This window comes from Mustelus asterias, chromosome 11 (genome assembly GCF_964213995.1).
Source record: "Mustelus asterias chromosome 11, sMusAst1.hap1.1, whole genome shotgun sequence".
Classification (NCBI taxonomy): domain Eukaryota; kingdom Metazoa; phylum Chordata; class Chondrichthyes; order Carcharhiniformes; family Triakidae; genus Mustelus; species Mustelus asterias.
This window is the reverse complement of record NC_135811.1, coordinates 105,607,917-105,623,429: the sequence shown is the minus strand read 5'-3', so window position 1 is coordinate 105,623,429 and position 15,513 is coordinate 105,607,917. Positions and strand designations below refer to the sequence as shown.

At 41.2% G+C, this 15,513-nt stretch overlaps 1 protein-coding gene across 3 annotated transcripts in view; it reads left to right on the top strand.

The window, feature by feature from the left end:
• Positions 1–15,513, top strand: part of LOC144500763 (rho GTPase-activating protein 23-like) — a 369,135-nt gene that overhangs the window by 248,955 nt on the left and 104,667 nt on the right. For 2 of the 3 annotated variants that reach the window (XM_078224177.1, XM_078224178.1), the window contains 2 exons: positions 7,973–8,071; positions 9,226–11,026. In XM_078224177.1, the coding sequence (XP_078080303.1) occupies positions 7,973–8,071; positions 9,226–11,026 (1,900 nt within the window). The remainder of the gene's footprint in view (positions 1–7,972; positions 8,072–9,225; positions 11,027–15,513) is intronic. The other variant, XM_078224179.1, reaches the window with a different exon arrangement.

The following is a 15,513-nucleotide window of genomic DNA, read 5'->3' as shown; positions in this document are numbered from 1 at the left end:
CAGAAGGCATTCAATGAAGTGCCAGATAACAAGTTCTGTTGCACAATGTTAGGGTTCTTAGCATTAGGGGTAATGTGTGGATTGAAGATTGGCTAACAGGAAACAGAGTTTGAATAACATTATCGTTTTCAGGTTGGCATATTGTAATTGCTGGAGTGCCACTATGATCAGTGTTTGAGCCTCATCTACTTATAACCTGTGTAATTGATTTATACTTAGTCCTCTTATTTAACATATCTAGATTTGCTCACGCAAAGAGGCTGCTAGGCATGTAGACAGTTCAGTGACTGGACCAGAAGGTGAAAAATGAATTATAAAATGGGAAATTTTGGAAATTATATTTTGGTAGGACAATAGAAAAGTAGAATTTTTTTAAAGGTGAGAGATGAGTAAATTCTGGTCCTCTGAGAGATTTGAGTATTTACATGAATCACACAGTTAACTTGCAGATACAGGAAGCAATTTGGAAGGCAAGTGGATGTTGGCCTTTATTACAAGCGGGGCTTTTTGAGATCATATTAGCAGTAAAACTTTGATTTTCTTATCCAAGGAAGGATATATTTAGCTTAGCGGAGTTGCAGTATAGCTTTAGCAGACTGATGCCTAGGCTGAGAGGGTTACCCTAGAATGAGTGATTGAGCAGAATGGGACTACATTCTGTGGAGTTTAGCAGAATGAGAGTTGACTGAAATATATAATATTCTTTGTGGGCTTGGCAGGATAGACGCTGAGAGGTTGTTTTCCCTGGCTGGGTTACTATGGGTTACAGTCTTATGATAAGTGATTCACCCTTTGAGAATTTTGGTGTTAAAAATGAAAGAGACAAAACATATTTAAAGAGAGATTGAAGATTGTAGGTAGGTATAGTTATGAGATCCTGAAGCAATGTACACTGGAAACAGACCTATGGAAATGCAGCTGCCACCACACTCAGAGAAATGTGTTTACATCTGCAAGGTTTTGATACAAGCTTTGACTCCCAGTATCAGATGAGAGAGAGCAAAATGCCTGTGTAAGCTTTCCCTATTGTAACAGCAGATTTCTGGTAATGTTACTGGAATTTTTATAGATTAAAATCTAGGAGCACTGTTGCCTAAAAGGGATGTTTAGCCCTGAGTTAATTAAGCAGAAATCTTTTGGGAAATGTTTTGGTTGACGTACCGATAACTGTGTAAATGTAACTGTTAAGTTTATTTTCCTGCTTTTTCCTGATAAATGTTTAAATTTAATTTTTAGAATCTTCACAAGTGGTTTGACATTCTTTCTCCTGTTTTCAGTTACCTTCTCATAAATTGCAAATTGTTGTCATAGCTTGTTCAAGTTTTCCTTTAGGATTTGAGTAGCCTGGCACTTACAATCTGCCACATCATAACATTGCAAAACTCCTGAGACCTATTAGTGCCACAAAGATTAATACCAATCAATTTCATTTGTATTTAGTCAAACTTCTAATCTTATTTTAATCTATGCTTTATTTAATGATGAAATTGAAAGCATTTAAAACATTGCGAGCTATGTTTCACTACAGATGTAGGAGGGTGTGTAATATTTAACAGACATTTCTGTAATGAGGAAAAAATTGGAAGGAAGTCATGTTCAGCATTTTAGAAGCAAGAGCATTTTAAAAAGAAAATGTAGGGGTGGAATTCGCTCCTCCTGGCACTTGGAGGACTGCTGGAGAAGAGGCATTTGCCAAGTCCGTTTCAGATAACGAGCCTCTGGAAGCAGCCATGGCAAATATGTTGCAGTATCAAAGAGATGAGGGGAACATCAGAGAGGTGTCTGAGTCCCTCAATAGAGTGGCATGAGAGCTGAAGGACTCTGCCTGCATGCTTTCTGGTGTCATGGCTCCGATATATGAACACATCGAATTCTCCATGGGGGGATGGCAGATACCATAGAGAACCTGGTCCAGCTGAATGCCCAGTTTCTGCCGCAGATGTGCTCAGATCTGCATTTCATCACTCTAGCCATGGGTGAGTTTTTGCAGTGGCTACATAAGAGGGGAATGGGGCACCTCGACTTCCCTCCAGGTGCCCCTGCTCCTCAAGGAGTCAGGGAGGGGCCCTCGGGCATCCACAGGGAAAAGGGGTGTCAGGTGGACACTCTGAGGGTATCCACCCAGCACATTCCAAGCAATATCTCAGCAAGGCATTGGGCTGCCGTTCAGTCTAAGCCATTGGCTCCAGGTAGAGTTAGAGAGGAAATGGGGGAGGGAAGGGGGTGCCTACAAAGGGCATGCAGGTGAATGGCAGCCAAGTCATGACTGCGAGCCTCCATTCTCCCAAGGGTGTCCCAACACCTTCTGCCTGTGATTTCATCAGTTCCAGCTGCTCAGACCAAGAAGGGGGCATCTGACCCAAGCAGGAGACCTAAAACAGGCTGGGGATCACCATGCCTCACCTCCAGAGGATGCATCCTGAAGCCATCACATACAATAGGACATGATAGTCAGCAAGCTGCCTTCACCTCTGCAGATGTCAGGGTGCACATAGACATAATGATAGAGTTAGGAAAATTAAGTATTGAATTAACACTGATGGCACAGATGTACAATCATTGTATATCAGTTTTGCACTTCGAAATATATGTGAGAGAGGCCTCCCACTCATTAATCCGCTCGTCTCCACTGCCCTTGAGACACTATGGCAAGATCTTGTCACAGTGAACAGACTAACCACATGAGTGCTTGTCAGGCCCATTCCCTCTAGAGGATGGAAGTTTGCAGTCATGACTTGGCTGCTTTCACCTTTATGCCCCTTGTAGACATCCCCTTTCACCTCCACTTCTTCTCTAACTCTACCTAGAGCCAATGGCAAATGGCTCAGAGTGATTGGCAGCTCTACGCCTTGCTGAAATATTGCTGTAGTGAGAACCCTTTGCGCCAGATCTGATCTGCTGCTGTGTAGTCTTCAAAAAACAGTGAAGATTTACAAAGCAAAATGCTCCCATACATTCTCCACATTATTATTAGAATTTCCCTTTAGCTGTCCAGTTGTGCTGACCTTCAGCTCCACACACTGTTCATCCGGAAAGAACTCTTCAAATGTACATAATAAAAATATGACAAAACTTACTCCAACTTATAAATTAAAGAAAAGATTTAAGAAAGAAACTTCATTACTCCAAACTTGAGGCCTCACCCTGGGCCATTCCAAGCAATTTAACAATTCCCAACAGGTTCTTATTTATACTGGTCAGCTGATCATCACATCATTCTGTCATTGGCTACATGGTTGACTGGGTCAGCTGACCCTTGCAGCTTGTTACCATTAGTCACATTACAACTGATCCAATGTTATCACCGGTTACATTCTAACACCCACCAAAGAAGACACCCCCCACCTCATCTCGAGGTTGGGCATCGAGGGCGTTGCCTTGGTGTGGAGCTGGCTCTGTCTCAGGATGGTGCATGTACTACATGAGACTGTCTCCACCGCCTTTTGCCCCCTTACCTTCTCGCATGTCACCCACCAACTTCTTCCCATCATTTTGACACCACCCCCCCACCCACCCCACCAACATGCCACATTCACTCTCTCTCCTCCGATAACCCTGACCCTCCACTCCAGATGAGAACTATACGCATCAAATACAGACCACTTCCTACTGTCCTCTCCCATCACCAGCACCTCCAGGATTCCAACATTGATTGAAGCAACCCCTTCCTCCAAAACATTCTGGCCCCATCTAACCCTCTCCCTCCCACTTCCTTACTCACTCCACCCACACACACCTCCACTTTTCTCATTGGCTCTGTGCTCGTTGTGACTTCCACCCACTCTCCTCTTGTCTTCCGGGCATTCCCTTCCCCCACCAACACCACCTTCGTATTTTTGCCCACACCATACCTGCAGTCACCTCCAGTAGTGCAATTAGCTTTGACTGTAAAGGAAGTGTTCAAAAATACTGACTTGCCAGATGCATGCCAGGAATGTTGTAAATCCTTGCTGGTGAGGGCGAAAGATTTGATGGGGGCACCCAATTCCTGTCTGTTTAGGTTTTAAGTAGTATGCATGAGATGCAAAGTAGGTTCCCACCTTTCCACCAATCTTCATCAGGAAACCCAACCTGCCAATTACGTCAGGAGGGACGATCCTGTCCTTATTTCCCGACATCAGGGAACTGCATTTTTGCACCCCACCATATGTTTTGCCCCACCCTGGTATGAATCTCACTGGTGGGGGTGGGGGGAGGAGGAATGATTTCTCCTAAGATTTGTGTATTTACTGTGCAGAAGAGGGAAATATATTATCCTGTTCTCAGAAATGATATTCTCAGAAAATTACCGGTCAAAGGAAAGATTGGGTGGAAACTCTCCCCTGCACTATGAAAACTTCATGTTGACGTTTGCACTGTTACTGCAGTTTTTAATGTCTCCAACTATTCTTTCCAAATTAATCTGCGTGCTTTCCTGGCCAAGTCTGGGTGTAGCTGCATTCCTGTGGTCTTAGGTGAAGTGCCAGTGAAGTTCGTATATGGATGCAAGGAAATTACCCAGTTCTGACGTCACTTTGAAATGTCACAGGAAGGCTGATAGAGGAGTCATTAGGAAAACTGCTGCTGGTCTGTTCACAGTACTGGAGGATCTGCACTTGCACAGTGACAAGTTAAGAATGTGGTGAATTACTTCTCTGCAAACCAAATTGCAAATCAGAAGCAGCAGTGAGATTTCGTAAGAACTGTTTCAGCTAAGGAGATTTCTCTTACTAACAAACTCTGCTTGAAACGAAAAGAAGTTCAGCAAGGTAAAGAAAACTCCAGTGGTATTGTTTTCTTATCTTTTCTTTTCTGCTCAGAAGATGCTCGTAAATCACTCAAAGGCTACATTTTGTTTTTGTATCAAAGCACAAAAACACTAGTTCATTACAGATTAGTTTTATTGTATTTTAATAAGGACTTGTGAACTTCTGCTCTACTCCAATTGAGACACTCTTGTTTTTAAAAAGATAAAATAATTTGCTGATTGATGCAACAGTGTGTTCACGTTCAGTTGGCAGTCCATGGGTTATGGACTGCTAATTGGTACCCCATTGGTTAAGCAACAGATTTTCAAACCTACCTGTGCTGTTGGGAGATGTATCAAGATGTACCAGAGGCTCCTGCTCAGAGGGAAGGAAATTTGGAAAGCTGACCTCTGCTTCCTGTTCTCAAGTGCATATTAGCAGCCACTTTAGGAGGACTGTTGACAGAGCCCTGGGAGTAGGTGACTAAGTTTTTTTGGAGAAAACTGAAGAAAGTTGTATATAAAAATCTGTATTTAGGTGAAGTATATGAATTTGAGATCACATGGGACTATTTTTAACTATATATAGGGTGTGCGGATCTTGTGTGCATATAAGCTATATGTAGCACATATATGTTTGCCGCAAGTATGTGATAGTGATACTTCTGATTTGCTGAGTGGGGTGCGGTGGGGGGCTGCCAGTGTTTAGTTCTATGAATATCTACAGTTGTCTGACATTGTTTTTCTTTAAAATATGATTGGTTTATAAGAGGAAAATATTTAATTTTGCATAGTGCACATCCCTATATTCCTTCACACTACACACAATTTAATCAGTCAGTAAATAATTGGTTTCTTTAACCCTTTACGTTTCTATGGAAGCTTTGCTCAATATGAAGGAATTATACAAACAGAATTTTCAACTCCAATTCTTGAGCAAATACAAAATGCCATGAGAGAATGGCTTTGGTTAATAACCCTCTGATATCTTACCTTTGGAAAATTACCTGGCCCATGTTTGGCATTGAGAATGGGTCACATTTAGGATCAAGGATTTCAAACTTATTTCAAACCTTCAGAGGTTCCAAAAAACAGTTGTGCAGTTACACGGGGGGTGGTTTTCGTTCAGTTTGAGGGACGGTTCATAGACACCCTACAGTGCAGAAAGAGGCCATCTGGCCCATCGAGTCTGCACCGACCACAATCCCACCCAGGCCCTACCCCCATATCCCTACACATTTGCCTGCTAATCCCTCTAACCTACGCATCTCAGGACACTAAGGGGCAACTTTAACATGGGCAATCAACCTAACCCGCACATCTTTGGACTGTGGGAGGAAACCGGAGCACCCGGAGGAAACCTATGCAGACACGAGGAGAATGTGCAAAGTCCACACAGACAGTGACCCAAGCCGGGAATCGAACCCAGGTCCCTGGAGCTGTGAAGCAGCAGTGCTAACCACTGTGCTACCGTGCCGCCCCCGGTTTTGTAACACACTGATTTTTTTCTACATGCAGTACAAATTGTTCTTCCTTTCAGATATGGAATATGGTTGTCCATGTAACAACTGTTCATTTGAAAGATAAAATTGCTGCAGAAAATGATGGGAAACTTGTGTTAATGCCATGACATGTTTTTATTTCCCTTTGTTAGTTTAATTTGTCAGTGGGTGTGAGTGAATGAATATGTTATATTTTTTACTGTGCTGCTGTTGTTGTATGCTCCGTATGATAGGGTTGTTAAGAAGGCGTACGGTGTGTTAGCTTTTATTGGTAGAGGGATTGAGTTTCGGAGCCAGGAGGTCATGCTGCAACTGTACAAAACTCTGGTGCGGCCGCATTTGGAGTATTGCGTACAGTTCTGGTCGCCGCATTATAGGAAAGATGTAGAAGTGTTGGAAAGGGTGCAGAGGAGATTTACCAGGATGTTGCCTGGTATGGTGGGAAAATCGTATGAGGAAAGGCTGAGGGGCTTGAGGTTGTTTTCGTTAGAAGAAGGTTAAGAGGTGACTTAATAGAGGCATACAAGATGATCAGAGGATTAGATAGGGTGGATAGAGAGAGCCTTTTTCCTCGGATGGTGTTGGCTAGCACGAGGGGACATAGCTTTAAATTGAGCGGTGAGAGATATAGGACAGATGTTAGAGGTAGGTTCTTTACTCAGAGAGTAGTAAGGGTGTGGAATGCCCTGCCTGCAGCAGTGGTGGACTCGTCAACGTTGAGAGCGTGGTTATTGGATAAACATATGGATGATATTGGAATAGTGTAGATTAGAGGGGCTTTAGATTGGTACCACTGGTCGGCGCAACATCGAGGGCCGAAGGTCCTGTACTGCGCTGTAATGTTCTAAATAGTATTATAATGCTGATAGATTACACCATGTCCATCTGTCCTCAAATTCAAACAAAATTTTAGATTGTCACTATGTTTGGGTGCAAAGCATATCAGTGTATGGTTCAGCACCTGACCACCTACACAATAAACCTTAATTTTGTTTAAAGTTTAGGTGTGATTCTTGTTTTGATATCTGGCATGAGTTGAGTTTGCACAATATCTTGCTACATTTCCGTGGTTCTTTGATGTTTATGATTTGTTTTGCAACATGGATAATAAGTAGAAAAACATTGTGGAATACATAATTTTAGTTAGAAAATATTCTTGAGTGAGAGTCACTTTCTATCAACATCTCATTTTCTACCCATTTCCGTTGGTTTTGTTTATACATGCAAATTTATATGTAAACAATCAAAATTACATCTTGTTGACATTGAGGGAAATACTTCAAACAAGTCAGTTACGTTGAAGTACAGTGACTGCTGAAATGTGGTCAAATGATTTGGAGGAGTTACTGAAACTATAATGTAAAGGAGCACCCAGAGCTAATACTTGTTCCTCTAATGTTATTGAGCTGTTTCACTTGTTTACCCTCAGTTTTTCATATTCAAGCAAGTTTTCCAATGATTCCACTAGGATTTATAGCTAAAGAAAACTATTCCAAAATATACCAATTAGGAATTTATATTTTCTCTGATTTGATTTGTTAAAAAGATTGCTTTTTTAAATCATAAATGTGCTTTTCAAATAGCTGAATATTAACATCTGTTCCTTTTGCTTTTAATGCAATATGGACTCCTGGCTTTTGTCACACCACTTTTTAATCCTAACTACCCTAGGAAAATGGAAGTCTTTTCAGGGTATTCTTTAATTGTTTCCCATTGTTTTCTCCTCGTTCTTGCTTCTATGCAGCCTCCTTCAGTTGGGAGGGCAAGCGAGCAAGCTGTGTACTTCTGCCTGACTTCAGCACCAATGCCATCCCATGCTCAGCTGACAGTAGACACTTGTGAGGTGAGATGACCTAAAATAGCCTTTAACCTCAGACAATCCTTCCTACCTCGTTTCTTTGCTACCTCAGGTTTTTTTCCCCCACCCTCTCCCCAACCACATGGCTTGACCTAGAACTGAAGAACTTTATCAAGATGTAATTCATTACTAACTGTTCCAGAGCCAATTAACGAGGAATGGTGTACCTTGAGCAAAATAACAGTGGCTGGTACTATAACAGGCAATATTTACCATGAAGTCATGCGCACATTTATAGCAATGTTTCTCAATGTTTCTATCCATTCACATGGGACACAACAAAGCTTGATGAAGTATATGCTGATTCCATTTCTGCATTACTTACTCTCACACAATAGTTAAGATAGAGTGGGGAGGATGCTTCTGTGACATTCTGCATCATATAGAAACTCGCTAGATAATACATATTCTGATTCTCTGGGCTCCAAGATTTTATGGTATTCATTCCTTTGTAACCATCAGTTTGCATGAAAATGAAGCATGGAAATTGTTTTGTTGTTACAATTTAATAATCTAGCAGCTTATTTAAAGTTACCAACTGCTTACAATGCTATAATAATGCTTTTAAGTATAACTTTTAATAATTGTAGTTTCTCATCTCTTTGAATAAAAGTTTCAATTAATAGAAGTCAAATAAAATGAAACTGTCAAATGTTAGACAGCAGCTCAATCGGCATCTGTAACAAGAAAATAAACAATGAAATTTGAATGTGTACCCTTCATAAGAATAAAAATTGTAGGTGGTTCCATCAGATGTGATTGATTAAAAAAGATCTTTTACAGTTAAGGATTTCAGTGGAATCTAGATGTGGTACAAAATAATTGGCTTGGGAATTAGCTCTACTGTAGTGAATGGCAATAGACTAACTTGTTCTCTATCTCAGTCTGTGTTAAAGCTGCACAGTAGGTTTGTGAAACTGTCAGCGCAAATACAGGATTTCATAGCTTAGCTGCTGCCATGATTAATACCACTTGTTGAATGTTGAAAATTAATTTTTTTTCCAGTGTGCTAACTAATTGTACTTGAGTGATTTTTGGCTGCTAAATCTTCAACTCGCTGAGAAGCTGGGATTACCTGTCATCAGTTAACAATGAGCAATTTTTCAAGCATAATCATTTTTGTTTTCTTCAATTTGCAGGCCTACTCTCAGGATGCTTATCTGAAAGGCAATGATCCATATTCTGGTAGCGCTCAGCACATACCAGAGCCACCTCCTATATGCTACCCTCGACATTTGGCCATGACCCAAACCAAGGAGCCTTTACTGACAGAGTCTTCACGGGGAAGGCAGGTGGACAATAGGATTTACCACGCTGGCTCAGGTTCTGATAGAGGATTCTACTCTGACCCATCCTCACCTCTGGACAGTGTTACTACAACTAGCCCACCTGCTAGCATATGGAGCGAAGGAAGAGCTAGAACTCGATCGTCAGATATTTTGGCAGAAATTGGAGTAGGTCATTCAAGCCATTTGCACCAAATGGAGGAGATGCAGTATGGGATGAAACCGAGATCAATTGTAGTGAGAGGGATGCCTGTTTCTTCCTCTTCAAAGGCAACCCAAGGTAGTTCTGTAATGCAGGGCCCAACCAGCAGTAAATATGGTTCAGGTAACACTGCTGTGAATAATAGGTATGAGGAACAGTCTAAAAATATTCCTTTTTCATCAATCTCAAACCACAACATTTATTCAAGTCCAAAGAGTAATATAGGTCAGAGGAGTTACATCAGTTCTGAGGACAATGTGAAAGATGACTATTTTCATTCTGATGTTAGGACATCTTGGGAACGACTTGGCAGCTCCAAAACAATCAAACAACAATATAACCTGCCCAGTTGGCAATCAGCACAGTTACCACGTCGAAGCTCATCCGAGGATCGCTGTTATTCTGCTATGCCCCCAAAATACAGGAGTTTCTCACAGGACAGACTTGAGGAGACTTCATTACACAAACACTGGCCACACAGTGCTTCCCAGGACACGCTACTTGCACCTATGGGTGAATCATGGAGTTATCGAACTCGATCAGAAGATTATCTGGGAAAATGTGATCGATCTTTGGAAAATTTAACATGCGATATCTTTCCAGCAGCTGGGGATAGGTTAATGTGGACACGTTCAAGGACTGGAGCAACAACTGATAGGATTTTGAGGCCTGGTGGGCAAGAACAAAGCTTTTGGCAACAGTATAGACCAGCAGGGCATTTTTCAGGAAATCCTACAATGCATGGTCAGAAGCAGAACTCTGGCAACATGAATGCATATTACAATAACAGTAACTCTAGAGTATCTATTCCTCCTCCGCAACAATGCAGGAACAATAGTGGTCATGCTCAACCTGTAAAGAGAACAGATGTTGCACATGTAGATCACCTGTCTGTCAGTGTTTCTCAAAATAAAATATCTCCTCTTTCAGATAGGTCAGTATTTGGTTCTGCTTTGACTCCTGGTGCTCCCAAGGCCGACCGTTGTGCACCCTATCAAGTCCAGAGAATTGATGTACCTGTAGTTCGTGACCAAAGACTGACCAATCATGATCGGCAGAGTGGATTGTATCCACAACAGACGGACAGGAACTCTGGCAAGGGTGCAGTACTTCAACATGAGATCCGACCATTTGCTGTGACAAAACCTGGAGCTTCTCAAACCTCTGAATGTGCTAGTGAGATTCCTCCGGGGTTTTTACAGAAGGAACAGGAAACATCACAAACAAACGAGGCTGTCATTTTAAGGCAAAAACCTCCTACTGGTCGTAGGGTGCCACATCCTCTCAGGCACCCAGCATACTTGGTAGCTGTGGATTTACCAGAACCACCACCTGCAAATTTGTTGCCAGCTGACAAATCTGAAAACGTTTCATTGGAGCAGATAAATGGAAAGCTGGTAGGAACAGCTGCAAAATCATCAGAGGACTCCTTGGCCTCAATTCCATATATAGGTATGTAGAAGAAATGATAAATGGAAGGATAAAATGAAAATGCTATGTTAATTACATTTTAGAAAACAAAAAGATCAGTTGCTTTCAGTTTTGTTTCAATGCCACTGAAATGAAATAAGCTTTGCAAGTTAGATGAAGTTATGCAGAATGTCTTTTAAGCTATGTGCTATTCCATCATACAGCATTTATAAACAAAGTTGTTTAAACATTTCTAAATGTTAACATTATAAATTATGATTGTACACAGCGTAACAAATTGGAGGAGCCTATTTTGATCTTGAAAACAATTTAATTACCTAGGTAGAATTGCTTGTGGCAGGGGAAGTCCTGTGTAGGTGCATTAAGAAGCTGTTTTACTTGAGAGCTTTAGTCACAAAGGCTATGGAAGCCAAGTTTATTTTAAAGTGGCCGTGACTTCTCCCTCAACATTACTTCCATTTATGGTGCTATCAGCACCAGGATGAAATTTCCCAATGTGCACTGACTGCTTTTGCACAACAGGCACACAAAGCTAGTACTCCCAGAGGTTGAAGGCAGCAACGTTAGAATATTTATAATACAATGGCTAATTCATACTGTAAATAAGGTAAACAACGGAAATAGTGACAGTGGTAATGTCACTAAACTAGTAATCCAAGGCCCAGGACCTTGGGACCTTAGGCTTTAGGACATGTGTTCAAATTCCACCATTGCAGCTGGTGGAATTTAAATTCAATTAATTAGTAAATTTGATGATTAAAATTCTGGAATTGGGAGCTGGGGCTAAATTTAATACCTCCCCTGAGATGAATTTCATGATGGCGTAAACATTTAATCGAGTGCTGGGTTATGACTCCCCGTCTTGCCTTGATTCAATCAATTGAGGCCCTTACATGGGTATTAATTGCTGATATTCAGCCAGTGATGCTGAGCAGTCGCCATGTGGGAAACCCAGAGGTCTGGGGGGTGCGTGCTGCTGATGGGGTGTGAGACCCGACATCAGGAATGAGGTGCCCTCTGAGGCCACACCCTACCCTTCCTCTAATTAACTGGCAGCTCTCGGTGGCTGGGAGGCAGTCCTGGATCCTGAGGAAGGCCATCTGTATTAAGTGTCAGTCCGGCATGTGAGACCCCATCACCTGGATTAAATTCCATCCCTAGTCCCAGTTGTGGTGACCATGAAGCTATTGCTGATTGTTATCGCTGGTTCACTGATGTCCTTTAGGAAAGGAAATCTGCACTTTTTACCTCATCTGGCCTACATGTGACTCCAGGTGCAGAGGTGTCAAGCTACTCAATTGTCAAGGGCAGTTCGGGATGGGCACTACCAAATGCTAGCCTTGCCATGAAAAAATTAAAAAAAACCACATAATTCATCTTGGAATGAAAATGATTTATTTTCTGTTATAAAAAATGAAAACTATTTATATGATGAAAGAAGTGTGGAAATGGAAAAACCAGGAAAGAGGAAAGCACTTTAATTTAGATACTTTCTATTTCCTTGGTATGCCTCGGAGTGATCTGATCATTTTCTCTGATGTGTAGTTACTGTTATATGAGCAAACACAGCAGCATATTTGTGCAAAGCAAAATTCCATTTTTTAAACAGTTCAATAGTTGGGGAAGAACTGTTGACCGGACATTGAAAGAGCTTTCTGCTTTTTTTAGTAGTGCCATGGCAACTCTAACACACATGATGTGCAGACAAAAGAAACCTCTGTTTAATGTCCTATCTGTCATGTTACCTGAACTTTAAATAGCACCTCCTAAATCCACGGCCACTGTCATCTACTAGGACAAGGGCAGCAGATGCATGGGAATACCACCACCTGGATATTCATCTCCAAGCCACTGACTTGTAGCTAGGTCAAAATCCAGGAACTCCCTCCCCAACAGCACTGAGGGTGTACCTATGCCATATGGGCTACAGCAGTTCAGCTCACCACCACTTCATCAAGGGCAATTAGGGATGGGAAATAAATGCTGGCCTAGCCAATGGAAGTACTTTTTGAATATATAAAAAAAAGAAAAATATCAGTTTAGTGCTATCTTAGCACTACCTAAATTATCAGGCTTGGTTACATGCTGAAACTACAACCTTCTGACTTAGAAGATGAAGTGCTACTACAGAATGAAACTGACATGAACATACTAAATAGGAGCAGAAGTAGGCCATTCGGCCCCTTGAGCCTGTTCCGCCATTCAACAAGATGATGGCTGATCTGTTTGAGTTTTAAATTCCACATTCCCAACTACCCTTGATAACCTTTGATTCTATTGCCTAACTAGAATCTATCCACAAAATCATAGAATTCCTACAATGCAGAAAGAGGCTCTCTAGCCCATTGAGACTGGACCAACTCTCCGAAAGAGCATTCCCCCCAGTCCTTCCTTCCACCCTATCCCTTTGACCCCATGCATTTACCATGGCTAATCCACCTAACCTACACATTTACCTATCTACCTCTGCCTTAAAAACATTCAATGATCCTGCTTTCACAACCATCAGAGACGGAGTTCCAAAGTCGCACAACCCTTTGAGAGAAAAAAATTCCCCTCATCCATGTTATATAAGGTTGACCCCTAATTTTAAACAGTGCTCCCTAGTTTTTGACTCACCCACAAGAGGAACCATTCCTTCCATGTCCATCTTGTCTAGACCATTCAGAATCATATGTACTTCAGTCAAGCCACTCCTCACTCTACTAAACTCCAGAGGAAACACGCCCAGACTGTCCTCATAAGACAACATGCTCATTCCAGGTATCAATCTAATAGACCTCCTCTGAACTGCTTCCAACACATTTACGTCCCTCCTTAAATAAAGAGACTAAAACGGCACACAGTATTTGAGATGTGGTCTCATCAATGTCCTGTATAACTGAAGCATAACATCCTCACTTTTACGTTCAATTCCTCTTGTAATAAAGGCTAGCATTCCAATAGCTTTCTTGATTACATGCTGTATCTGCATACTAGCTTTTTGTGATTCATACACTGGAATACTAACACCCCACTACACCTCGGAATTCTGCAATCGTTCTCCATTTAATTAATACTCTGCTTTTTTATTCTCCCTGCCAAAGTGAACAACTTTACATTTTCCCACATTATATGCCCAATTTTGTGCCCACTCACTCAACCTATCTATATCCATCTGCACACTCCTTACGTCTTCTTCATAAAGTTCTTTTCTACCTATCTTTGTGTCATCTGCAAATTTAGCTACCATTGCCCTTGCTCCCCTCATCTAAATCATTAATTGAAAAAGTTGATGCCCCAGCACAGACCCTTGCAGGACTGCACACATCGCATCCTTCCAATCAGACAAAGACCCATTGTACATACTCTGTTTTCTGCCAGCCAGCCAATCTTCTAACCATGCTAATATGTTACCCTCACATGAGCTTTTATTTCATGCAATAATATTTGATGGTGGCACTTTATTAAATGCCTTCTGGAAATCCGAGTCCAGTAGGCCTACAGGTTGATTGATGCCAAGCTATAACTTCTTTTAATGATCAATTCTAACACCTTTCCCATGAAGGACAAAAAGCTAATTGGTCTATAGTTTTCTGCTTCCCTTCCGTCTTGAATAGAGGGGTTATATTTGTTGCTCTCCAGTCTGATGGAACTTTGTCAGAATCTAGGGAATTTTGGAAAATTAACATCTGCACATCTAATACCGCATTAGCCTCTTTTAAGACCCTAGAATGAAACCAATCTGGACCTGGAGATTTGTCAGGCTGCAGCTCCATCAATTTTCTCAGTACCACTTCCCCAGTGTTTGTAATTTCATCAAGTTAATCTCTCCCACCTCCTGATTTACCGCCATTACTGGAATTTATTTTTATCCTTTATAGTGAAAACAGAAACAAACCATTTGTTCATTTAATCTGCCATTTCCTGGTTATCTATTATTAACTCCCCATTCTCATTCTCTAGAGGATCAACACTCAGTCGTTTTCTTTTTAGTTACCTATAAAAACTCTTGCCATCTTTTTTTACATTTCTAGCCAGCTTCCTCCGATCCTCCAACTTCTTTTGCCTAATTAACCTTTGTCATTCTCTGACAGTTTATATTCTGACCAATTATCTGACCTCCCACTCATCTTTGCACAATTATATGCTTTTGCCTCAAGTTTGATGCTTTCTCCTACTTTTTTAGTTAACCACAGACAATGAATCCTCCCTTTAGAATGTTTCTTTATAGTAGGAATATACTTATTCTGAGTATACTAAAATATCAACATAAATATCTGCCACTTTCTATTGACCCATCTCCTAGCTAGTATCCCAGTTCACTTCAGCTAGCTCAGCTTTCATGTCCATATAGTTGCCCTTATTTAAGTTTAAAATGCTTGTCCTGAACCGACTTTCTCCCTTCAAACTGGATGTAAAATTCAGTTATATTGTAATTTCTGCTACCTCAGGGTGCCTTTACTCCAAGGTCATTAATTAATCCTGTCACATTACACAATACCAAATGTAATAATTTTCTAATCTTC